General features: G+C 32.7%; 1 protein-coding gene and 1 long non-coding RNA gene across 3 annotated transcripts; both read left to right on the forward strand.

Annotated features, from left to right (window-relative positions):
• The first annotated feature begins 653 nt into the window (after nucleotides 1-653).
• Nucleotides 654-19,772, forward strand: LOC140874879 (QWRF motif-containing protein 7). 2 transcript variants are annotated; one of them, XM_073278343.1, is made up of 5 exons: nucleotides 654-1,374; nucleotides 2,740-2,976; nucleotides 8,942-9,034; nucleotides 19,218-19,328; nucleotides 19,620-19,772. In XM_073278343.1, the coding sequence occupies exons 1-5, from the start codon at nucleotides 757-759 to the stop codon at nucleotides 19,683-19,685; spliced, it is 1,125 nt and encodes a 374-aa protein (XP_073134444.1). In that variant the 5' UTR covers nucleotides 654-756; the 3' UTR covers nucleotides 19,686-19,772. The 2 variants fall into 2 exon arrangements, with proteins under 2 accessions (XP_073134444.1, XP_073134445.1); XM_073278344.1 differs by lacking the exon at nucleotides 8,942-9,034.
• Nucleotides 19,773-21,366: 1,594 nt separating this feature from the next.
• LOC140876306 (uncharacterized) lies at nucleotides 21,367-23,389 on the forward strand. The gene is made up of 3 exons (XR_012148738.1): nucleotides 21,367-21,531; nucleotides 22,422-22,827; nucleotides 23,116-23,389. It is a non-coding gene; the product is annotated as an uncharacterized lncRNA (long non-coding RNA).
• The last annotated feature ends 3,208 nt before the right edge of the window (nucleotides 23,390-26,597 follow it).

Genomic DNA, 26,597 nt, shown 5'->3' on the forward strand with positions numbered 1-26,597 from the left:
AGTACAAAACGCTGTAGAAATTATATTCTATTTCACAACTATTGATGGTGTGCCGCGCACTGTAAATTTTCTAATTTTACATCATAAAGACAGCGCGTTGCCCGCTGTAGATATTAAATTATATTTCATCACTATATATGGTGCGTTGCACCTGTAGATACTAAAATTTTACAGCTCACAAAGTGGCATGCCGTAAATAATAGTATTGACAACGTGCTATTAATTTACTATGTTAATACCATGCTGCGAAAAGTAGATATTTTTGTAGAGGTAGTATCATGATTTTGAGTTGGGATGTTAAAAATGTGTGTACATATAAACAAAACTTCTAAAAAAGGGTGACCCCGTAAGGGATCCTATTCCACATGAGTGAGAGACTCATTGGCTCATGCGAGGGTTAAATCGAGAGATGTGCACGAGCGGCAGGGATCTGAAAGAGGGAGCAATTAACATGGCCAACCCCTAGAGCATACCCCACAATATTTCAGCAGAAAATATGCTCTCTACGAGAATCGAACCCACGACGCACATATAAACAAAACTTGAATAAAGAAAGAGTGTGTCGGAACCTAACACAAACCAATAGTCTCTAGTTAGTGGAGAAGCAAAGCCCTTGATAACGTGCTCCCAACTTCTTTTTATTTAGATTTGACTTTAATTTGGTTCGGTATATGTATTACTCAAATCACTTTCACATACATATGTACTAATATACATGCGTGCTTTATTCTTCTGACGAAGACTTCTATTAAAACAATGGACAACGCACAACGGCGGAGGCAGCAACTCGCCGCCGTAGCCGGTGGAACCTCCTCCCCTAAGCTTGTCCGAAGCAAAAGCGGAGGCACTGTGGTCCAAGTCGAAACCTTTATTTCCAAATTTTCCAGAACCAATAAAGGAGAAGAAAACTCCAACACCTCAGTGAAAAAGAAGAATAAACCACCGGAAACCGCCGCAGGCGAAGGTGGGTTCGTAAAGTTTCTGCCACGGGCCAAGAGCAAGAGCGAAGCGCCGCCACCGAGGAAGACGAGATCAGCTTCCACTTCTCCTTCCGCGTGGGCCTTGTCCCCCGGCCGATCTTTGACCGGTTCTTCAATAGCTGCGGTGGCTGCGGCTGCGGCTGCGGTCGTGGTTCATCAAAACTCTCCGGCAGCGGCAGGAGCTTTGGCTCTGTTCAAATCTCCGGCGAAGGGGCCGGGATCGAAAAGCGGGGGTGTTGCCGGGGTGTTGAAGTACTTGAGACACAAGAAAGTTTCGCCGGTATTGGAACAAGGGTACCATCAGTTTAGCGTGATGTACAACAGGTTGCTGCAGTGGAGGTTTGCCAATGCTCGAGCTGAGTCGTCGATGGCTGCTGTCAAGAAAATTTCTCAGGTACTCTGTTATATCTTATCCAACTCAAATATTATTTGTACCTACCATAATTCAATGTTATCTAATAAACTTATCATAAATTTTAAAATTTGATCAGTTTGAATTGTTGAAAGAAAACATATATAAGAGTAATGTAACATCAACGAAATAAATCTTTCTAAATTATCCAATTGGAAAAGGTGTATTTCTGGTTAAGTAACTAATTTTCTTATGTTGGGATTTTGATCCTTTTGTCAAATTTGATCATTTTTTTCCGCATAATTTTTATATTTATAATTTTAGTCATTTTTTATTGAAAGTAATGATATAACACCATATGCATAGCGCCACATTAGCACATATCACAAAAATTATTATATTTTGGTTTCAAAGTAATTTTGTCATGTTGCGATTTTTATTCTCTATATTATCAAATTTCAGCTTTTTCCATATAATTTTTATTTTTAGCAATTTTAGTCATTTTTTTTTTATTGAAAGTGCTGACATAACACTATATGCATCAACGTGATCACATCAGCACTAAATACATTTCATGTCAACGCCAAGTCGAAAGAAAAAAAAAGACTAAAATTGCAAAAAAAATAAAAATAAAAATAAAAACAAACAAACAAAGATAATCAACTAGAATTGAAATTTGATTACATGGAGAACTTAAATCGCAAAATAATAAATATATGATTTAAAACAATTTTCACTTAAGTTATTCTTGGATATAGAAGAATTTTAAATTCATGAATTTTAAAATATAGTAAAAAGTAAATTTTGTTATTTAGAAAAATAATATCATAAACTTGAAGTCCACTATTTTTATGTTTGCGTAGTACTTCATGTTAATTAGAATGAATTTCAAGTTCCTCAATTAATATTGTTGTCATCTAAAATAAATTCTACTTTATATAAATAATATGTAAATAAAATTTATGGATTTAGAATATAATCTATTATTTTACTTTTGAGCATAAAATACAATCAAAATCAATGAATGTAAAATGTTTCTATTCAAGCACAACCTTAGCTTATTTAATACTAGTATATCATCTACCATTATTCTCCTGAGCTTTCACATCCTTGGATGGAGTGGAGATCACATATTCGGGGTAGGACCAAACATTGGGTTTTAATATAAGAAATTTGACCCAACATGATTAAACGGCTTCAAGAGTCGATTTTTGTGATACAATCACCGATCTTACGTACCCAACTCATGAAAATATATATTAGTGTTTACCGCGGATATAGAATCGTAAGAAGACCTACTCTTGAGCCGAATATCAATTGAATATGGTTATATCAAAAAACATCGTATAAGTTTAAAAAAGAATAAAGTTTAGTGTTATTAATTTGTGAGATATGTTTTTGTGGCAGAGAAAGGTGTACAGTGGGTACGCAAGAATTTCAAGAATCCGGAACGTAATCGCGGAGAAGAGAAGCCAAATCCAAAAGCTGAAGCAAGAGATCAAATTGAATCATATTCTGAACTCGGAGATGAGTTTGCTGAACGAATGGTCCAGATTACAAGCTAAAAACGCAGAAGCAATTGCTAGGGTTTCACGAAAAATGTCAGCCGCGTCAGTTTGCCTCCCTCTCCTCCATGATTCTAAAGTAAGTGAAAATGAAATATATATACATATATATATAGATATATATGCTTTTTTATAAATACTAACCACGGTACACACACATGTCGTGTGTATCGTAATATTTGAATTTTATGATGTGTTAGTAAGATATAAGATAAATGATCTTCATGAGTTTCTGAAAAATAATAATAATAATAAAAAGATAAATGTTGGAGTTACATAAGTTCAGATCCGATCTCCAGCACCCTACGGTGCAGGAAAACTGTGTGCGACCACTAAAACCCGGTAGTGGGTTTTAGTGGATTTTTTTTTTTTTTTTTTTTGCACCACTAGAACCCACTACCGGGTTTTAGTGGTCGCACACAGCTTTCCTGCACCCTAGGGTGCACGTGATCAAAATTATACATAAGTTTATGTGAAATAAGAAAAAAGAAGACAAATGTTGGAGTAGTGGGGAAGCCGGAAGACGTAGGAGAAAGGAAATGGGTTGTGCCTTGTTGGTAAGGTTTGGGATGACGTGGAAAGATATTTCTCAGCGTTGTAGGTTCGATTCTCGTGTGAAGCATATTCGCTGCTGAAATATTGTGGGGGTATGCTCTCGAGGTTGGTCATATTGCTCCCTCGGTCTCTGCCACTCGTGCACATCCCTCGATTTAACCTTCGCATGAGTTAATGGACCTCTGACTCATGTGGAATGAGTCTCTTTCGGGGTCAATCCTTTTTTTTTTTTTAAGGAAATGGGTTGTTGTCTTTCTGAGTTAGTTTTTTTAATGTTAAATTTCTATTATACCCTTTTTATTTCAAGAACACGACAAAACAAATAATGGCATTTTTGTCCACCCACATTTTGGACCAAATTCAATTAGTCTAATGGATTCGTGTATTATAAAATAGTAAATATAGTAAAAATAAATTCTAATCTCTTACTATTTATTAAAGCTAAGCATCATATAAAAACTAATTGGTGTCATTGTCTGTTTTTCTATTTACCAAAAATACTTCTCTACCACTTTCTTTTAATTCTTCTCACGTTACTATATCTGCAAACACATCAATTTCTTAATAAGAAGATTTTTCTTCTTCTTTTTATGTTTTCAAGATAAACAAACATAATAAATATTAATTTTTTTATTACGTGTTCTAATTAGTTCTATTGCTATGGTTAGGATTCCCCGAAGCTTCTTATAGGTTGGTTTTATTTTTTTTTAATTTTTTCTAGGCTAGAGTTGACGCGGAATTTGAGCGCAAAAATCAAACTAAATGTTCAAAAAATCAAAGATTATAGCGTTAAGACCATTCTTTTTAACCAATTAGATGATAAAAAATTATATATAGGTGAAGTCATATGATCAATTTTTTCTTTCTAAAGTTATAATAATAAGCAAGGGTGTCAATAGACTCAATACCATATGTGTGTAGGGCTGGGAAAAATACAGAAATGTCGTCATACCGTCTATATTGTACCAAAAAAAAATCGTATATATCGAAAATTTCGGTACGATATCAGTATAGGATTTTCAAAATTTTGGTATTTCGGTATACCCAAAAAAAGTCGGTATAAACGTTATCGGTATGATACCGCGTATACCGACATTTTAAAAAAAAACAGTTTAAAAAAATTGGTATATACGATATCATATCGATACCGTATCGAATTTCGATATTCGGTACGGTATCGGTATCGGTATCATTTTATGTCATATCAAAATTTCGGTATACCGACCGAAATTTTCGGTACGATATGTGGTATTCGTTGAATACCACGATATACCATACTGAACCACCCTATGTGTGTCGCATATACGACATTTTATAGTTTAAATTCTTCTTCCGCTTCCTTTGAATCTAATCACTACCACAATTACGAGAATTTTAAAGCATGGTCAAAAAAATATATAATAATAATATTATTTTTCGAATTTTGTTTACAGTGAACAAAAAATTGTATAGGAAAGCTATATCTTTTTAAAAATAAAAAAAAAATTCGGGATAAACAGTCATCCTTTCTCACATGCACTCAAGTTCCACTCTTGCTACAATATGTATAATTAAATAAGAAATAATATAAAACATAGAACCATATATAAAATCATAACAATATATATATATGACATATATATATATATATAATGCATGTTTATGAAACCTTTTGATTATCTATTCTAATTTATCACAACCATATGATACTATTAATATTAATTGTGTTTATTTGTTTTAATAAATGAAGGATAACATAATTAATAATGACTAATCATATGTTTAGTTGCAAAATTAAAAATAATTATAAAATTAACTTTAAGCTCGTTACTAATGCAATTTACAAATGATTTTTAATCTTAAAATTTAGAAGGAATTATAAATCTGTACATGGTGAAAAAAAAATTATTCTTAAATTTAATTCATCAAACTAAGCATATTATTATTTTTTTCATAACCATTTTATATCCTATCAAATTATATTAATAATCACATTTTAATTTATCCTTGCGCAATCTCATCTCTCGAAATAAACGCAAGTGTAACTAATGAAACTACATGATATTCAAAGTGTATATTTGTGACTAATCAAATAATAAAACTACAACAATCGAAATAATCATCACTTAAATATCACTCTTCATGTCATTTTAGTTGCAAAAAATTTAACTAAGTTTATGTAATTTTAATTAGGAAAACTGAAATTTTAGTCATATATGTTTGTCACTTTACGATTTTAGTTCTCTGTGTTTTCATATTTCAATTTTTGTCCTGCATGTTCTAATTTTTGACAATTTTAATCTTTTTTTCTTCGAAAATGCTTACGTGGCACTATACACGTGAGCAGGGGCGGAGCCAGGAATTAATCAAAGGGTGGCTAAAAGTTATGAAAAGTCAATATATAAATAAAATTCATAGAACATGTAAAAAAAATAATAAATCAAAAATAAGATGTTAAGTTTTTTCCTCTTTTCGAAATAGGTTGATGGTTTTCCATTCTCTACAAAATAACTCGTATTAAGCAACTAATTAAATTACTAGTAGCTACATAATCTCAAACACTGCTAGAAATAAGTAATACAATTATAAAGAGAATGAAGATTCAACCAAATTTTTTATAATTATGTAAATAACAAATAGTCATAAAAATTTAAAGTCATACAAATATTCATCTTTATAGGAGTAATCTACTAGTTTATCTACAGATTTATATTACCCTCCTTGAAAAATAACAGAAACACAGAGTAAATGGTTAGTTTCTTTATGTACAAAGTGGACCATATCAAAGTTCAAGTTTGAGACTTCATATTACAGGGGACGACAAGACTCAACAAGCAGAGGAGTCTCATATCAATTTACAATATTTACTCATATCAATTTAGTGATTTACAATATTTATAAAATATGAATCATATCTAATACACAATTGAATACACTATACACATTACACAATTACGCACAGAAAATGAGAATCCAACATCAATTCATCAAAATAAAATATTTACCGAAAACTAGCAACATAAATTATTAAATTAGCAATTTAGTATAGTAAGCTGTAATAGGATACAATTGATATTGATTATTGAAAACAACAACATAAACTAGCATAATACACAATTGAAAACAATACCTCTTAACCTCTTAAAACAGAAAATTGGAAGTCAAAGAAACAAGAAAATTGGGAGCAATAAATCTAATTTTAGTTATATTTAATTTCTTAATCTTATAATTAGTATTTTATTACCTTATAATATGAAGTACTACAACTCCTCAATTCATGAAACCCACTGGCACCTTCCGATTTGTGAAAGAAATAAGGGGGAAAAGCAGATCAGGTCTTCGTGGCCGTGAGGGAGAAATAAGAAAGAAAAAAAAAAAGAAAAGATAGTGACTAGCTTTTGTCGTAGTGTTGTAGTGGAGTGGAATTGTGAAAAAATGGTATTGGGCTGGGCTACAATTTATTTGGGCTAGGGCATAATTTTTTTTAAAACATATATATAATGTATATATAGACTCTGGGCCAAGGCAGGCCTGGGCCTTGTATCCGCTCCTGCACGTGATCTCCACATCAACACTATCTTGGTGTCACATCGAAAAAAAACTAAAATTACAAAAACAAAAACAAATGTTGCGAACTAAAACTGAAATCTAAAAATATAAAGTAATGAAATCGCAAAGTGACAAACATACAGGACAAAAAAAAAACAATTTATACTTAAAAATTATTATATTCAACTAACTTTTCTCAACTGTTAACTACACTAATCTATTAAATCTTTCTTGCATGGTTGATCAACGATAAATATATGTTAAAACATCAACTAATTAAACAAACTTCTTTACTTTGAAACTATGTTGACAGAAATTTGAAACCCACTTCTGGCATCATATTTTACGTACCAAATATTTAATTTTTTTTGGGAGATCCAATCAAAATCGACTCCGAGGCGGATACCTGTTGCAACCCATCTTAGGTCAAGCCTGATATGAATCTTTATGAGAATGATAAACAAACACGATTGTAATTAAATCGCACCCTCAAATCAATAATCAAAAGATTCAAAATATTTTCTTCATCTTTGAAACAAGTAAAAACTGGCAGACAATCACAGAAAATAAAACAAAGGATAAAATTTGGATGTCCACCTTTAATCGAAAAACTATTAACAATAGAGATCACGAAACAATTGAAGCCAAAGAAAACCTTTAGATAACTTGTATCTGACAATCTTCAATGAAAATCAACTGACAAACGTTTCAAAGTGATTAAACTTTGAGAAAGTTTGATTTGAAAACTCAAAGCAAAACTTTAAAGAAAATTCTTGAGAGAATTTCAATATTTTTGTATAAATTGATCTCAATCCTTATTAATAAAAATAAACAATGTATTTATAGTTTACAATCAAAAATAAAAGATATAACAAAATATATCAAAAAATATCTTATAGAAAGTTTTCTAGTATACCTAGAAGACTCAAAAATAGGAAAATAAAGCCAAATTATAAAAATATCGCGCACACATACAACATGCTGAGTTGTGTGAGAGAGTGCAAGCGCGGGCGCGCGACAAGCATGTGCGGGCACACATAAAGTTTTGTCCTGCTCCTTCAAAAATTAACTCAACGCACGGGCGCGCATGAGCGCACGCGAAGTAGCACGCGTGGTAGTGCAAGACGCACTGTTTTCTCGATTTGCTTTGATATTTTTTTCACTTTTTTGTCTTCTTTGGACTTCAATAATATTATAACATTCTCCAAAACGATCTTCAAGAATTCCAATGCTTTTTTGATAATCCATCATCAATAATTGAAGTTCTTCCTTAAAATTCTTAGCTTGACCCCTATTAGTTGGTCCTCTCGGCATCTCAAATGGATCCTTAGCTACTTGATCAACATGCGAGTCATTCATGATCACATCACAGCCCCTACGCATTTGCGCTGTGCATATATGCATTTATACGTATTTGATCATAAAACTCTTCATTATTGAATTATACTTTAATTTGACATGAACTTTGATACAATTTATCATGAACACAAGATTAATTTTACGAAATCAAGCAAATTAAAGTTCATTATATATATGTGTGTGCGTTTATCTATTACTATTTAATAAAGTAAGATGGTGGTATATAGTAACTAACCTTATCCAATAAATAAATAAACAATTTAGCAATTTCAATTTATTTTCATACAACTTTCGCACCATTTCATACTTCACGTTTGACATATTTTAATTTCAAAATTAAAAAAACTAATTTTCACATATGTTAATTACCTACTTGAGATTGGTTTCTTAATAACTTTTTTTTAAAAAATAATAACTTTTATTCATAAATTATTTTTTAATCTGATAATTTGATAAACATGCATTTCATGCGCAAGATGCTAATATATATATAAACACACACGAAGAGGAGTTGGTTTACTTTAAGTGATTTTATTTAAATTTTAAAAAAAACATGTAATGATTATTATTATTTTCAAAAAATCATTTATTGTTTTCAATAGGCAGATGCGATGACTCTGTGCGATGCCATGTCAAAGGCCGTGAGAGTGATGGATAACATAGAAGCAACGATTTCTGGCAGCATGCATCTGCAGGTATAATTTAGTTAATTACGACATTTACCTTAAAACTAGTACAAAAAATATAAATAAAAATAATTTTTTTAGAAATTAATTAATATAAATTCGATTTCAGGACATTTAAATTTTTTCCACACGGTACGTAAAAAAAAATTAAAAATTCCGCACGGTAATTTTATATGTCTCATAATTTAAGATTTAGTGTATTAGACTTTATAATTTAGTGATCCATGCAGAAATTTAGCTACGTCACTTACGATGTTTAAATATAATTCAAGTTTATATACCTTATAGGCTATTATAGTATTTTATAAACGGTATGTAATAGCTCATTTCAAGAATAAGATGGTAAGATGCTCCCAATGGGTTATTCAAGTTGGTGGAGGCTATTGCGTTAGTCCGTGAGTTTACTCAGTGCACACCGAAAGGTAGCGACTGCAGTTTCCCACGTCATTAAAAAAAAAATAAGATGGTAAGATATTAGAAGAAAATCAGATACTTAAAGAAGTTGATATACTTCTATCACAGTTATGAGTAGGTTTTTTGTGGAATGAATTCGAGATAATTTCCAATAAGGTTTTAAAGAGACTGGCTTCGAAAATTTTGAAATTGTGGTTTGTGTGATAAATGTTGGAAATTTTGAATCTTAATAAACTGAAACTAAGTATAGAGAAGCTCGAAAAAGGAAAATAAAAAATTTTAAAAAAATGGGTGGCGCCTAGGCGCATGAAGCACTTCTTCACGAAAAGTTGAATTCTTTTTCGAGTTTTTCTGATGTCATTTCATCTGAATGACTTATTTTGATGGTTCTTGTCAGTTATTTGAATCAAGAGACATACTACATGATAAAATGTCTTGTCTCTGTAGACAAACAACTTAAATATGAGAATCAAACAGCATTTTCACATAGAGATTCTCAGATTTTCAAAGCATATTTCTGCATTCATCTTGCTTCTAATTTCCTTTCTACAAAGAGAGTTTATAATTTTTTTGGTTTTGGAACTTGTGATTTATTATGCTATTATCACAAGTTAAAATTTGTTGTATCTTGGGATTTGCCATATTCCGCCAGCACCAAGAGCGGGATAAATCTTCTTAAGAAAATCGTGTTTAACACGAGCCTAAACTTGTTGAATCCATTTCTGTTTCTCTACCATATTCAAATTTTCCTAACACCCACAACCTTTAGAAGATTTTTATGAAATTTGAAAATGGCATAATCGTCAACAACTAACGTTCTTGCGACGCATGGTGAAAAACTAAAAAAATTTAACTGTGTAGACCTCAAAAGATGGCAACAGAGAATGTTGTTCTATCTCACAACTTTGAGTTTGGCCAGATTCTTGAAAGAAGACCCCCTTCCATTCCTGAAGATGAAGTCGGTCCTCATAGGGTCTTAAAAAACACTTGGAACCAGATTGAATTCCTTTGAATGAACTACATCCTGAATGGTCTTGAAAATGCGTTATACAATGTGTATTGTCAGGTCAAAATCGTAATGGAATTATGGGAGACGCTTGAAAGGAAATACAAAACAGAGGATGTTGGACTTAAAATTCATCATGGAAAATTTTCTGGACTTCAAGACGGTAGACTCCAAATTTTTGGTGAGTCAATTACATGAAATACAAGTACTACTGTACAAGATCCATGCAAAGGGGATGAGTCTGAGCGAGTCATTTCAAGTTGTTGTATTGATTGAGAAATTCTCTAATCTGTGGAAGGATTTCAAAAACTACTTAAAACACGAGAGGAAGGAAATCATGAAACTCGAAAATTTGATCACTAGACAGAGAATTGAGGAAGATAATCGGGATACTACGAGAAAGACCAACAAGATGGATGCAAAAGTTAACATTGTGGAGTCAAGTAACAAATGGAAGAAGAGAAAGTTTTTGAGTGAACAACAAGTACCAAAAATCGAAGAAATTCAAGGAAAACAGTTACAACTACGGAAAGCCAAAAAATATGGCAAAGTAGTGCAGATGCCTAAATAAGGAAAATGAACAAACGAATATGGTTCAAACAAGGTTAGTACCTTTTGATTTATCTGAACTTGTCTTAAATGCGTGATCTTCGAGACGAATTTGGTGGACAACCCAAACAAAAGGTGGGTTGATACGGGTGTTACCCGCCACATATGCTCTGACAAAGAAATGTCTCTACATATACTCCAATATTTGGGAGAAATATTTTCATGGGAAACTCTGCTATATCAGTGACCGCTTGAATCGATTGGGACTAGCAAGTGCACTAAGTCAAGTTATAATAAACTGGGTTTTGAGTCTGGGTATTCTCACAGAGACCGATATTTGATTAATAAATTCAATTATTATACTTAATCTAGAAAATGTAATAAAAAGGGATGTGATGAATTTAATAGAGATTAAATTAATGTGTAACTTATATTTTAAATGAATAAATAATTAAGAAAATATTGTCCAAGTAGAGTTCTAAGGGAGAATTCAATTCAAATAAAATGGCGAAAACACACGAAGGTACCAAGCTAATGTATCCATGCACGTGGCACAAGTTAGGATGTATGTCTGTTCTTATCACGGTGCATTTTCCTATTCTATTCAACAATCTATTTTCTAGACTTATTAAACCTATTCAAGTTGGAAGGATTAATTGTTTCTATTTAGTTCTAATCAAATTTTTTTTTTGAAACAAAATATTCATAATTAAACACCATAAACTTTTACATCGGAAATTAACGAAATTGAGGGAATAACTCGACCTTCCTGACTAGTCATAGAACCAGCTGCCCTAGCGAGACTATGGGCTGCATAATTTGCTGATCTACGAACAAAAGCAAAGGAACAAAAGGAAAGTTCTGTTGCCAAAAATAAAAAATCATCCACAATAAATCCCAAACTCGAGACATCAAAGTTTGGTTTCTTCAAAGAATCGAAAATCACCTTAGAATCCGACTCAACAATAATATTTGGAAGATGTAGCTCTTTTAGCTAGATTAGTGCTTCTCTTATGGACAAAGATTTTGCAGAAGTCGGGTTGAAATCACCTGGAATGCATCCATGTACAGCCGCTAGAACCAAGCCAGATTCATTCCGGACTAAGCAGCCAAACCCCACATGAGGAGGATCCTTGAAAATTGCCGCATCAACATTAAATTTAAAACAACCAGGTGGCAGATTAATCCAAGAGACGATAGCTTACTGCTGCTCCAAAGCAGGATGATGGGCAGAGCTTGGATGAGAATTAAGCCATTGAGAACGAAGGTCCATAGCTCATTGGAATATAAAAATTAGTGTTTTCGATCTCCAATTCCAGACCACGTCGTTTCGGTTCGTCCAAATACTCCAAAAGAGCACTGTCACAATCTCAACATCTTCATAGTCCTGGCACTTAACCATTGTATTCCACCAATTTATGAACGAAGATGTTGAACCCACAAAGCTACCAATGGTAGTGAGCTGCCAAACACCTCGAGCCATTGGGCATTGCACTAGAGCATGGAAATCCGATTCCGGGGCATGGTGAAAAAGTGGGCACTATTCAAGGATATCCACTCGCTTACGCTATAAAGCTATCATCGTGGGTAGACAATTGGAGAGGAATCTCCAAAGAAAATTCCGTACTTTTGCGGGAGTATTTAAACGCCAGATTTTGAGCCGGTCAATATCCAAGACGCTGGGGTTAGCCAATTGCCGAGAATGAATCAGATTATAACCACTTTTCACATTTTATAAACCTTTCTTATCACCCATCCAAATCCATGTCTTCACAAGTCCTCACACTTAAAGGGATAGAAAGGATTAACTTTTTATCCCTCTCATAAAAAAAACTCGTCCAATAGATCCAAATCTCAACTCCCGGTATCCGATAGCCGCAAGGAGCTTACCTTGGTTGTCTGCAGCTCCACATGATGGTCCGAAACAACAATGGATTATCTCTATCTGGTAACCATGGGTCACCCCAAACATTGACAGAATGTCTTGTCCCAATACACAATCTTGCCTCTTGTTTTAATAAAGGTTGTGAAGTCATAATACTGCGCCAAGCATAACTTGGATTGGCACCAACTTTAGCATCGAGGAATGTACTAGGAGGAAAATATCTTGCCTTGACAGATTTAGACACCAGGTAATGAGGCTCTGAGTAAAGTTTCAACACTTGTTTTGCTAAGAGGGCCAAATTATAGGAATGCAGATTGCGAAATCCTAAACCACCCTTGGTCTTATGATAGGTCAGCTTTTCCCACCTAAGCCAACGTAAACCTCCTCGACCATTACTCGAATATTCATCATCCTTTCTAACTCCACAAACAACATTAAAGGCAGCAGAAAAACCCTCATCACATAATAGGGAAGAGCCTGGATCTCTGTTTTAAGAAGTAATTCTTTACCCTCTCGAGACAATAATTTATGTCGCCAACCTTGCATACGACTCCATGTTTTTTCTTTAATAAATGAAAAAACTTTTGTCTTGCGTCGACCAATAATAGAGTGGAGTCCGAGGTAAGCACCATGATCATTCATGTATCTCACACCAAGTGAATCATATGTAAGAGACTTTAACTCATTCAGAACGTTTATGCTTAAGGACAGAGAAGATTTGGCAAGATTAATCTACTGTCCTGATGCTAATTCATACTGCCGGAAATGGTATTTAATATGTGCACCTTCCTCCACTGTTCCTCTGAAATAGAAAGCTATCGTCCGCAAAAAAGAGATGGGAAATCAACGGAGCAGAACGAGCCAACCTTAACACCATGGATGAATCCTCTCCTAGAATCAGCTTGGAGAAGGGATGAGAGTCCCTCTACACGAAAAAAAAAAAAAGAAGAGAAAGGGTGACAAAGGATCACCTTGACGCAGAACACTTTGCGGTAAATATGTCCTATATCGTGACCATTATGCACCACTGAGTATCTAACCATAGAAACATCACAAACTCAATTCATAGGCTATTAGAACCCAGCTTCGTCACCATATTACGTAAAAAAGTCCACTCCATACGATCACAAACACAATCCATCGGCTAATCAAACTTAAATGCATTCAATAACTATGAAAATTTAGTTTTTCAATCGAAACCGCACAATGAAATTGAATACTATTTCTAGTCGATTTAACCTTGTTTTAATTGTTGAAGTGAGGTTATAATCAATTCTTAATCTTTAGAGGCAGAATCAATCAACAAATCATGAAAATAATTATCCAAATCATTCACAAAAACAAAATAAACAATCAATGATTCGATGATAAACAAAATATCTTAAACATAAAACCACGCATCAAACATAAATTAGTCTCGGCTCAATCTCGTGGCCTTAGTCAAAGGAAAATATACTCCATAAACATGAACATAGTTATTGCGATCATTTTTAATATCAAAAGAATAATTAAAGCACAAAATTTAAGAAAATCGCACCGTGAAGTCCGTTCTTCAGAAGTGTTTTCTCCTCTTCGCTGCCCTAGCAGCCCAAAATTTCTGAAAACGTGAAGAAGAATATGCTCCTTTCTTTCTTGTGCCCTTTTTTATTTATTTCCCTAAAAAATCCATTTAAATTGTGTATATATGGGGCCTTATATTTTTGGATGGAATAAATTTTAATTAAAAAAATAATAGAACCAACAAAATCCGAGTTTCAATATTTCGCGTAAGTGCAAAGGGAGGCACGCTTAGGGGCACACTAGTCTGGGTCCTAGTGTGTGTGCTCAAGTGATTATTTTTAAATGAAATTTCTTCAATCTAACTCCCATGTAACTTCACATATCTTCTTTGGCCTTCTTGCTCAACTTTGAAAATTCTTCTTTCGACTCTTCCGGAACTTTCACGGGCATTGCTCATGCGGCAACCAATTTTTGACATGTTGTGGTGTTTTCATCATATTTTTTAGTTTTAATCATAACTACACAAAAAATAAGAATTTTCATTAATTACCATAAAACTAGGATGCATAAAGGCCAAATAAGCACAAAAACAACACAATTTCAAGTGCAAAATGACATTACTTTTTGTGCTTATCACTCAGACACACGTAGTATTAAAGATAACATCGGGAATGGAAGTGACACTCGTGGATGTGCTTCATGTTCCTTAAAAAAATAAAGAATTTGGTTTCAGGATAGTCTTTGGTCAAACATGGTGTATTTGAGTCTAAGAAGTTTGTATTGACAAAGAATAGTCATTTAGTTGGAAAAATATCTCTCGATGAGATCTTTTTCAAGTTGAATGTAATTGTGGTTTACTGCCACTCTAAAAGCAATAATATTAAAGATTCTATTTATTTGCTTGATTGTTTTAATTTATGGCATGCTTGTTTAGAACATATAAATTTTAATACTTTGCGACGTTTAATGAATTTGGATTTATTCCCTAAGTATAAAAATATTGATCCAAGACATAAATTCGAAGTATGTGTTGAAGCAAAAATGACCAAAGTGTCTTTCCATTCTATTGAAATATGTACAACTCATGTAGAATTGATTCACACCGATATTGGTGACTTACAGTTTCTGCAAACTAGAGGAGGTAAGAAGTACTACATCTCATTCATTGATGATTGCACGAGGTATTGTTATGTATATCTTTTCAAGGGTAAAGATGAAGCACTTGATGCATTCAAACCTATAAAACCGAAGTTGAAAATCAACTTGATAAGCGAATAAAAAGGTATTCATGGTGATAAAGGAGAATACAAAACTCTATTTGATGAGTTTTGCTCATCCTTGGGCATTATACATCAAATTATTGCTCCATATTCGCCTCAATCTAATGGGATTTCCGAAAGGAAGAATCGAACTTTGAAAGAAATGATGACGCTGTGTTGATAAGTTCGGGTTACCCCAAAACTCGTGGGAGAAAGCAATATTATCGGCTAATCACATATTAAACTAGATTCTCGACAAGAAAAATGACAAGTTGCCATATGAATTGTGAAAAGGTCACAAACCTTCCTACAAATACCTGAAAGTGTGGGGGTGCTTGGCCAAGGTTTACATGCCAAATCCAAAACAACTGAGAATAGGACCAAAGACGGTCAACTACATATTCAATGGTTATGCACATAATAGTAGTGCCTATAAATTTATAGTGCACAAATCTGAAATTTTTGAAATGAATAAATGAATGACTATTGAGTCAAGAAATGTAGAATTTTTTGAAAACATATTTCACTGCAAATAGAGGAAGCAAGAAAATGATATCCAAAGAACAGTAGAAGTGCAAAATAAAGATTCCTCTCGAAGATATGAACCAATTAATAATTAACACTTAATTGAATTGGCAAGTAAAAGCATTTTTCATGCAGAATTTTTTGGTCAAAAGAAAGACGATTTTGAAAATAATGATCCTAGTCCTAGTAAAAGAACTAGAGAAATTTTGAACGAGAGTTTTTCACAGAAGAAAGAACATTGATGATGTAAAAGGGCTAGAACCGTGAAGTTTTTTGGTTCATATTTTCTTACTTATATATTGGAAAATGAACCAAAGATCTTATAATATGCAGTGTCTAGCCCCAAAGCGTCATATTGAAAGAAACCATCAATGCTAAAATGGAGTCTGTTATACAGAATCACACTTGGGAACTGGTGGATCTTCCACCAGGAACCAATACATTGGGATGCAAAAAGGTCCTTAAAAAAATAAATCGATGGAACAATCGAAAAATACAAAACTAGATTGGTGACTAAAGGATACAGACAAAAGAAAGCCTTGACTTTTTTGATACATATTCACTAGTCTCTAGAAGAACTTACATTCATGTACTCATTGCAATCGCAATATTGCATAACCTTGAGATACACCAAATGGATGTCAAAACTGCATTCTTGAATAGTGAGATAGAATAAAATATCTAAATGGATCAACCCAAAGAATTTGTTGTCGGTGTAAAGAAAATAAAGTGTGCTGACTCGTTAAGTATTTATATGTGCTGAAACAAGCGCCTAAGCAATGACATAAAAATTTTGGTAAATTCATGTTTTCAAATGGATTTAAGATTAACGAGTGTGATAAATGCATCTATATTAGGGGCACGAGAGATTCTTATGTGATAGTATGCTTATATGTTGATGACATGCTAATAATGGGAAGTAATGAATATGTTACAAATGCAACAAATAAAATGTTAACCAAACATTTTGACATAAAGGATTTGAGCATTGGAAATGTCATACTAGGGATTAAATCTCTAGAACTTCAGAGGCAGTTTTCCTATTTCAATATCATTATGTTGAACTGTCTTGACGAATTTTAAGTCATTTGATTATACTCATGCAAAAACACCCCTGGAGATGAGTGTATACTTAAGTAAGAAACATGGAGAACCAGTTTTCCAATTGGAATACTCCAGAATTATTGTAAGTCTCGTGTACATCATGAACTGTACTTGATCGGATATTGCTTGTGTGTTTAATAAGTTGATTCGGTTCACGAGTAATTAAAATGAGGTTCATTGGAAAGCTTTGACACAGGTGCTTAGATATCTAAAGCACACCTTGGAGTATAGATTGTATTACACAAGATATCCTACGGTTCTTGAGGGATACAACGATGAAATTTTAATTTTCGATACAAAAGACTATAAATCCACCAGTTGCTATGTTTTTAGCATTGGTGGTGGAGCGGTCTCTTGGAGGTCATCAAAACAAACTTTCATCATTAGATCTACAATGGAAACTAAATTCATAGTACTTGATAAAGCCGCAAAAGAAGCAGAATGGCTTAAGATTTTTCTAGAGGAAATAAATGTTGGTCAAAACCACTTCCTCCAATTATGATACACTATGATAGTCAATCCGCAATTTTAAGGGCATATAATACTATGTATAATGGTAAGTCTCGACATATTCATCTAATAAATAATTTTGTGCGACAATTGATCTCAATTGGAGTTATCACAATTGATTATGTAAAATCAAAAGATAACTTGGCGGATCCACATACAAAAGCATCGAATAAATATCAATTGTATAGCTTGTAAAGTGGAATTAGCTTAAATTCTACAAAATAAAGGTCTCATATTAGTAACACAACCTTGTTGATTGGAGATCCAAAAATCTTGTTTCAATGGAACAACTAAATTATCAGAACTTGAGTAAACACTCAGAAAATTCTTCCAACCAATTCCTAGTATGAAGAGTTTTGAAGCCTACCTATGTAGTGAGGTTTAGTTTTGAGCATTTAATGGTTCCTTTCTTGGAAAAGGCAAAGTATGGTAGAATACTCTTATAAGAAGACCAACTATGTAAGTGTGAGAACGGGTCATCTCGAAGAAATACTTATGAAGACTAGATGTGTTTCATGGACAAAACAAATACAACCGGATAAAACAAATTGAAATGAAGGGAAGTTTTTGTATAGGTATTGTTGTATGGTTTTACACAAACCACTGCACCAAAAAGTTCAAGACATGCATCATGTTCACTTCGTGACCTAGTAATTTCAATAGTATTCTAATAAGAAAAATTTTGAAGCTTATAAAAATAAGGGTGGCGCCTAGGCACCAGAAAGTGGCATCTAGGCTGCTGGCTTCGGAAGGGTGGCGCCTAGGCGCCTTAAGCATTTTTTTAACAAAAAATTGTTTTAGAGTTTTTCTTATGTAATTTCATCTAAATGACTTATTTTAATGGTTCTTGTCAGTTATTTGAACCAAAAAACACTTCACATGAGAAAATATCTTGTCTTTACAGACAAACAACTTAAATATGAAAATCAAACATCATTTTTATATAGAGATTCTAATATTTTTCAAATCATATTTTTGCATTAATCTAGCTTCTCCTTCTTCTTTCTACAAAGAGAGTTTATAACTTTATTGGTTTCAGAACTTGTGATTTATTGTGCTATTATCACAATTTAAAGTTGTTGTATCTTGTGAGAATATTTTCGTATTCCATCAGCACCAAGATCGAGGCAAAATCTTCTTAAAAAATCATGTTCACGACGAGCTTCAACTTGTTGAATCAAATTTATGTTTCTCTGTCATATTCAAAATTTTCTAACACCCACTCACACGATAAGATGCTTGGATTTATATTACGGTAATAATAAATTGAAATTTATGGATAATATGATTATTTTTAACTATAATTGTTATAAAACTCAAGAAAAAGCAAGATAGAGAAAGGATGTAGAGTCGTATATTTTGCACTAAAGGGTGTGTTAGTACCGATACGTATTGTGTTATGCTGATTTCAAACCTAATTCTTATATTTTGTTTTTCAAGGCTGAGAAAGCATGTTTTATGCTACTGGAACTTGCGGTGTTGGTGAAAGAACAGAAGCAATTATCTGAGGAATTGGGAAACATTATTAATGCTGTGGTTGCATCACTAGAGGTAATTCAGAATCAATTTTTGTGGGACTTTAATTGATTTAAATTATATTTTCTAAGTTTTGGTTTGATCTTGCACTAAAAATTTGATTTATTGTCATGTCAGCAAGAAATTTGATGTCATATATATCAGAAATTATTTTTCTCATCTCATTTTGAAAAAAATATAGGCTAAATTGAATCAAATATATGCTAAGAATACACGAACCATCAAAGCTTAATGCATTAAGATCAAATTTTGACAATATTTTTAAAAAATAATCACAACAATTGATTATTTAACATTGATGTGCAGGTTCAGGAGAAAAGTTTGAGAGCTCACCGTATTCAACTAGCGAAGGAAGTGAATGAAATTAATTAACTAGGTACAAAAAAGATTAATACACCTTAACCATAGTATTGATACATTAAAACTATTACACGTTTTGTTTTGTTTTGTTTTGTATCTGATTGGGTTCATCACATTTAGTTCATGATGATGTTTTTTTGATATCCCAACTATGGTGTATGTTTCTTTTGATTTGACCGAGACAATTTTGAATTTTTGAACCATTATGTACCCAAAAAAATAGGTAAATTTTGGATTTGTTTTGACCCACGAATTTTGACAATTGGGCCTCACATCGAAAGGGCCCTATATTTGAAGAGGTTAGACAAGGTTTAAGCTCAATCGAGACAAGTATTGGAAAAAGTAAATAAATAGATAAGGCTCGAAAAAAATTTGTTAGAATTTAAGATGGGTGTATTTGGTTCTTTAGCCCCTTTAGCAATTTTAAATTGAATTTTCAAATTTGTAAAAATCGCAAGCAGAAGACTTGTTGGATAATCAATTGAAATGTAAAAGTAAAGCAATTAAAAAGACATAAAATAAATAAAGCAATAAAGAAGAAGAGATTTGTTAAGGAAGTTTGACAATAAAACTTTACCTTTCTGGTTAAAATCGATTAACCTAGATATCACTAGAAATTTTCTTGACATTGATGGCTCCAATCTAGCCTTTACAACAACACTCTCGTCGCGTCTACTTGACCTTGAGGGCTCCAAGGAGACCCACAAAAATGACTACGACTTTTAAAAGATACAACGATCATGATCACAACACTATGACTGCTTTTTACAAGAATATTGAAAGGCACAAGAGAGAAGGATTTGAAAGAAAATTGTGTGTCTTCATATGACTTTGGAATGACCTACTTATAAGGTGAGAGTAGAGCTAGTAAAGACCTTCCGAACCATCCTGTTTAGATATTCCGATCAGCACTTCAGATCTTCCGATCTGGGCTTCTCGGTTAGATTCAAAAATTCAAACTATGCATCTGTCTACATGTTCGGACCCACCAATCCACTTTGGAGTTTCTGATCTTCACCTTAGTATCTTCCATTCCACAAAAATATGAACTGTTGATTTTCCAAAATCGGACCATCCGATCCCATCTTCGGTGCTTCCAATCAGTGATAATTTCTTGAACTTTATATCTCTGTTTATGGTTAAGAAAGTTTGGATCTTCCGATCCCTAATTAGAATTTCCAAACTCATGCCCTTTGTTGCCTCCGAACATCTTCGGCTGGACAAGTTCTGACCTTCCAAACTGTCTTTGGATGTTCCGAACATTTTTACTTCAATGCATCCATAATTACTTCGACAGGGCTTTAAGTTGGTGTTGTTCGGACATTCCGAACTCAAATGGACAAAATCCTAAATTCTGCATTTCTCAACTTAAAATATTAGTAACAATCGACCCAGTTTTGTAATCATTAAAATATAATTTTTGAGATATGTTAATGCATTAAATCAGTAGTCTCACCTCTTCATATTTGTATAGGTTTAAGGCGTAACAATCTCTTCTTTTTTGATGAATGCAAAACATGGTTAAATAAAATATAAAATAACCGTGCATCTTTTATTATTATATTATTAAAGGTGAGGGTCTCTTACCATTTTTTGGTACGTTAGTATGGCTTTTTACTGTTCTCCAATAAAAAAATCTTTCACTCGCTTGAGGAAAAAAAAAACTTCCCTCCTACTCTATCGCGAAGTGGGTTAAAAACTGTCCCTACTATGCCCTATAACCAACCGTCAATCAGTTTTCTTTTTCTTCTCCAAGACCTCTTAACTTCCATGCTTTGGGATATCACAGACGCATCTATCCATTTGTATTTCATCGGATCTTCGGGTGATATAAGACATTTCCGCTACATAATTTGAGGTATGATTAAGAACCCAATTTTTACTCTCTTTTATGGATTTAGAATTTTATAATCTTTAAGAACCCCAATTCCTACTTTGTTTGCGGACACACAGTGTTAATCTTTAGGAAGTAGAGTATTGGAGAGTCGAAAATCCCAATTTTCTACTCTGTTTATGCTTATTTGTTAGTGGATTTTAAGTTGAGTTTTAATAATGATTAAATTCTTACATTTCAATTTCGAAACGTGTTTTCAAAAGCCATGTTAATTTGAACAGATCACTTTGAGCTCATCTTTCGTTTAGGCAAATAAAATATTAAGTGTTAAAGATGCTCTATTTCTCATCCTAAGCTACATCACCACGACGCCAATAGAACGCCACCATTGTGAGTAGACTATTTTACAATTAGTCTAAGTTTTGAAATTTTTAATTATTTTTGTTAAGTTTTAAAACTTGATAATTTTACGTTTCTAAGCTATATAATTTTGGAATTTCGGTTCACGCTATCAAAATTTTAATCTTTTATAGGATTTAATTCTTAACCGTTTTTGTAGATTTCATCATCAAACTTAATTGATTTGATAAATGGATGACATAGCTATTAGCTTTTTAGTTTATTGATAAATCGACTCTTCCAGATTGTGGATTATTTTTTTTCAAAATATGTTTAATTTAGTGCAGTTGGAGACAACATGAATTCAGAGAATTTGTTGAAAAATAACTCAATCTTCGGTACAATAAATATTTAAGCTAGCGTATAAATAAAAATTTTATTAGTATGTGTCAGAATTGGTAAGTACTATAAATATTATTTAGTTTAAAATGAAATTTTTATTGTTTTATAGTTTTTCATGGATTTGACTACATCTACAAATTTTATCAGTTTTGCTTTTCAACATCTATAAATAGGACCTCATAATGAAGACTGGGGCAAAAACCAATTGGTCAGAAGAAGGTCCACTTCCCATTGATGCTGATTTACTTTCTGGAGTTATTCTTGGTTTTCAGCCTCCCTTTAGATTACTTCCTTATGGTGTGAGATCGACTGTTGGAACGAAAGAAAGAACTGTTATACGGAGGCTTGCCAGAGTTTTGCCACCACATTTTGCACTAGGTATGCAAGTTTTCTTATAAACAGGACATTTAGTGAGCAAGAACCTTTACGTAAAGGTTGGCATCTTCAAGAAGAGGCAGGCAACTTCAAAGATTGGCTGTAGCCATAATAAAGTTATGGGAATGAAGTTCAATTGCAAAAATTGCATTAAAACAAGGAGTCCAGCTGGCAACAAGTGAAAGAATGGCAGAAGATCTCAAGGTAACATGTGATGCCCATTTTGAGACCTAACATGGAAATTAAACTCAAAGAGTGAAACCATCAATGCATAAAAGTGAAGGTTGTTAGTGTATGGGAGTATTTATTCTCAAGAATGTAACGGTATATGAGTTGTAATGCAAGAATACTCAAATTTGAAATTAATTAATGGTCTTCTGCTTATTGTGATTGAAGATATGATCTCTAATATTTGATTCACCGTATGTAAGAACTGAAATAATGTATGTAAACTTAAAATACCTGAATATGCTCGATATTAACTTGATGCAGAAATTAACCGGTGGCATGCTACTGTCAAGAAACAAGGACTTCCTGGTATTTTATAAAGGAAAAAATTTTTTGACACCAGATGTTGCCGAGGCATTACTGGAACAAGAGAGATTGGCGAAGACTACACAAGATGAAGAAGAGAAAGCTCGGTTTAGAGCATTACCCTTAGTTTCACCAGTTTAGAGAGAACCTAATAAACTTGGAACGGTACACTAAAAAAAACTTTAGATTTATATTTTACTGAGTTGTAGTCATTGTCTTTAAATCATGTATTTTTCACTAACTCCCACTTTCATATCATTAATATTATATTAGTTTACGACGTACGATCTAGCATATTAACAACATTATTATTGTATGTTGCAATTTGCAAGGTGTGCTGTTGAACTTTGTAAATGAAATTCTTTGGTAGTCAATCACAGAAGATGGTTGATGCTTGATGGAGTTATAAATAAAAAAATTATATTCAATGATTTAGTTTAACCTTTTTGGATCTCTCAATCGAAAAATAATCAAATTGTTGTGTTAAAACAGATTGTGATGAATTCACATATGAAACTGAAGTATTTATTTATAAGTTATCTTTTCAAAAAGAATAATAAACTTAAAAAATTATTTTGCACACGCAACGCGTGTGCGTCAGTAACTATATTAATTAGTTTTCCCTTTTTTTGTCTTTCTATTGAAATAGAAAGACAGATGAAAATCTAAATAATGAGAACTTGAAAAAAAAAAGCTTTGTGAATTGAAATGGCTTCCACATCTTTGTATAATTAATTTATAGTCTCTAGCTCTAAATTTTTTAACAAATTTTGTTGGCTTAATCGACAAGAAGAATCTTAATTTGGCCAAGAATGTAAGACAAGATTCACAAGGATCAATTTGAATGAAAGAAGAGTAGGCTTCTTCAATTTCTCATGCTCCTCTTCAATTTCTAATGCTCAGAGTCGATTGAAACAAAGAAAAAAATGTCTTTTATTTCCTTTTAATCAAAATTGATACTTCTAACATGTTTTTGAAGATTATGTTCAAAACGCTGCATAAAAAAACAAGTCAGTAAGGTCTAATTTTCAATTTGTTTTGTTGAATCTTAGGCTAGGATTTTAATGATATGCATGTATTTTTATGTCTTTTATTTCAATTTTAATCGAAATTTATACTTTTAACAGGTTTTGAAGAATGTGTTCAAAATGGTATATAAAAAAACAAGCAAGTAACGTCTATTCTTTAAGTTCCCGTGTCCACCAAATTGGGAGAAATACTCTCTTTTAATTGCATTTTCAAGTTTATTTTATTTGTTAGGGTATATATATAGGTATATAAATTTGTTCTCATTTCAAATTAACTTACGATAGGAACCGAAATGTCTATTATGATGGAATTGATATTGGGCATTATATGTTAAAATTAATAACAACTATAGCTCAAATTTGAATAATTATAATTAACTTAACTTTTTTATTTTGGCATTCACTGTTCTTATATACATAATTCTTTCTTACTCAAAAGAGTGCATTATTGATTTTTAAAAAGAATTTTTCTTAATTCTATGTTTAAAGATACGCGATATGGTGCATTTTTTTGTCCTAATCTATCTTGATGTGTGAAGATACTATCAAGGTTTTGGGCAATGAGTACTGGCATCCAAATTATTAAAGTTTTTTACATGTTTCAACGATGGAGTTTAGTAACAAATCTCTTTTGTCGAGTTTGATGTGCAACATTTTCAAAAAACTTGAATGCCACATTTTTTTCGTTACACACGCAACGCGTGTGCCATGATTTCTAGTATAAATTAAAATGCAAACAACAAAAAAAATTATTAGAACATAAATTACTCCCCATGATCAAAATTTTTTATTTTAAAAGTTTAATATTTAACCATTAATTCTACTATTTTTATGATAATAAAAAAGTGCAAATAAATAAGTAATAACATAAGATAGAATAATCACCAAATGCAATAAAGATGATTTCATTAATAATATCAATTGATTACAATAGGTACAAAAAATAAAGAAAAAAATACATAAAGATATAAAAGTATACTAGTGATCTTCATTCCTAGGTTGATGATTGCTCAAAAAGTGGTCAAACCGCGACTCCAAATTGTCATCACGGGAATTCAAATGTACAAGAGTAGCAGTAGTCTCGACATGGTTCTTGACAATGATATTTTGGATATTTGTAAAAGAGGAGTCAAGGCAGTTGAAGTGATCAACGAATCGATCAAAGGAGAATCGATCCATCAGAGTTGGTGGGAACCTCAGGAGTGAAGGAAGGGAAATCGTCAATTTTGATATTTGAAAGAGGAGAATGAGGGCTAGAGGAGGACGGAATGTCTTGGGATGGAGGTCCGGATGGAAATCCCTTGGCTTGGATAGAGTGAGTGAGTTAAGTCAGAGAAAGGGATAAAAAAATGATCGACTGGGTTGAATTTTTTTTAAAAAAAATGACTAGGATCTTCAACGCATCAAGAAAGAGCAGCATTCCAAGATATTTCCATTTTGCTGATCGAGACGTGATCAATCATATCAAAAGTTGAGATTGACATTTTTTCTTTATCGTCGAAGAGTGTGTCAAAGTGAGTCAAAATACGGTTGATAAAACGAGCAAAAGGAAGAACTACTTGTTTAGAATATTTTGCATTATTATGCATGACTTTCATAACAAAGTAAGTAAGTTTGAAAGGATGGTTGGAGATGATAAGAAAAAGGACGTACAAGTTCAAATATTTTCAAGTGGAGAGGTTTCCACTACAAGGAATGATTACTCGTGATTTATTTTTGGACGATTTGGAATTCAGAGAGAAGTTATTGAGAGTGAGGCGGTCATCTGTGGCAGTAGGTGTGAGACCAATTATAGCCCTCAACGCTTTCTCGCTGTCAAAATTTGGTTAAATTTGAGGCCAGCCTCAGGAGAAAAATTTGCTTGGTCCATTCTTTGGAAGTTGGAACCAATCATAAAATTCAGTAGAGGAGAAGAGAATGTGCTTACTTTGAACAAATGTGGAAAAATGGATATCATCTCTGCCAAGTTCAAGTGTTGTCGTAGAACTCGTAGATGATAGAGGTAAAAAAAATCAAGACAGAAAGGCAGGAAAAAAGATTCCAATTATTGATTTTGGATAAAAATCAAGTATATAAAGATGAGAGTTTGCAAGATATTTAGTGTTGAGAATTTTTTCAAGTATAATAGGAAGTGCTGAATAGTCATTTGGAATTGGACAAGATATGGCGGGTTGAGTAGAATCATGGGCTTGGGTTTTGATACGAGGTCTAGTTCGAAGAATCAAACTACTGGATTCAATATTACAACTAGGACCCATAGGAATAAGATGGAGAGTCTTAGAACGTGAGGAAGTTAGAGAGAAATAAGAGATGGTGTGATTTGAAATCGAAAAAACTAAATTGTATTTATATACAAAGGTTCAGAAGGTTTGAACATTATTCAAAAGCTCCGACCATGGATGAATGTATAAG

The sequence above is a fragment of the Henckelia pumila genome, chromosome 1 (assembly GCF_033568475.1).
Source record: "Henckelia pumila isolate YLH828 chromosome 1, ASM3356847v2, whole genome shotgun sequence".
Taxonomy (NCBI): Eukaryota; Viridiplantae; Streptophyta; class Magnoliopsida; order Lamiales; family Gesneriaceae; genus Henckelia; species Henckelia pumila.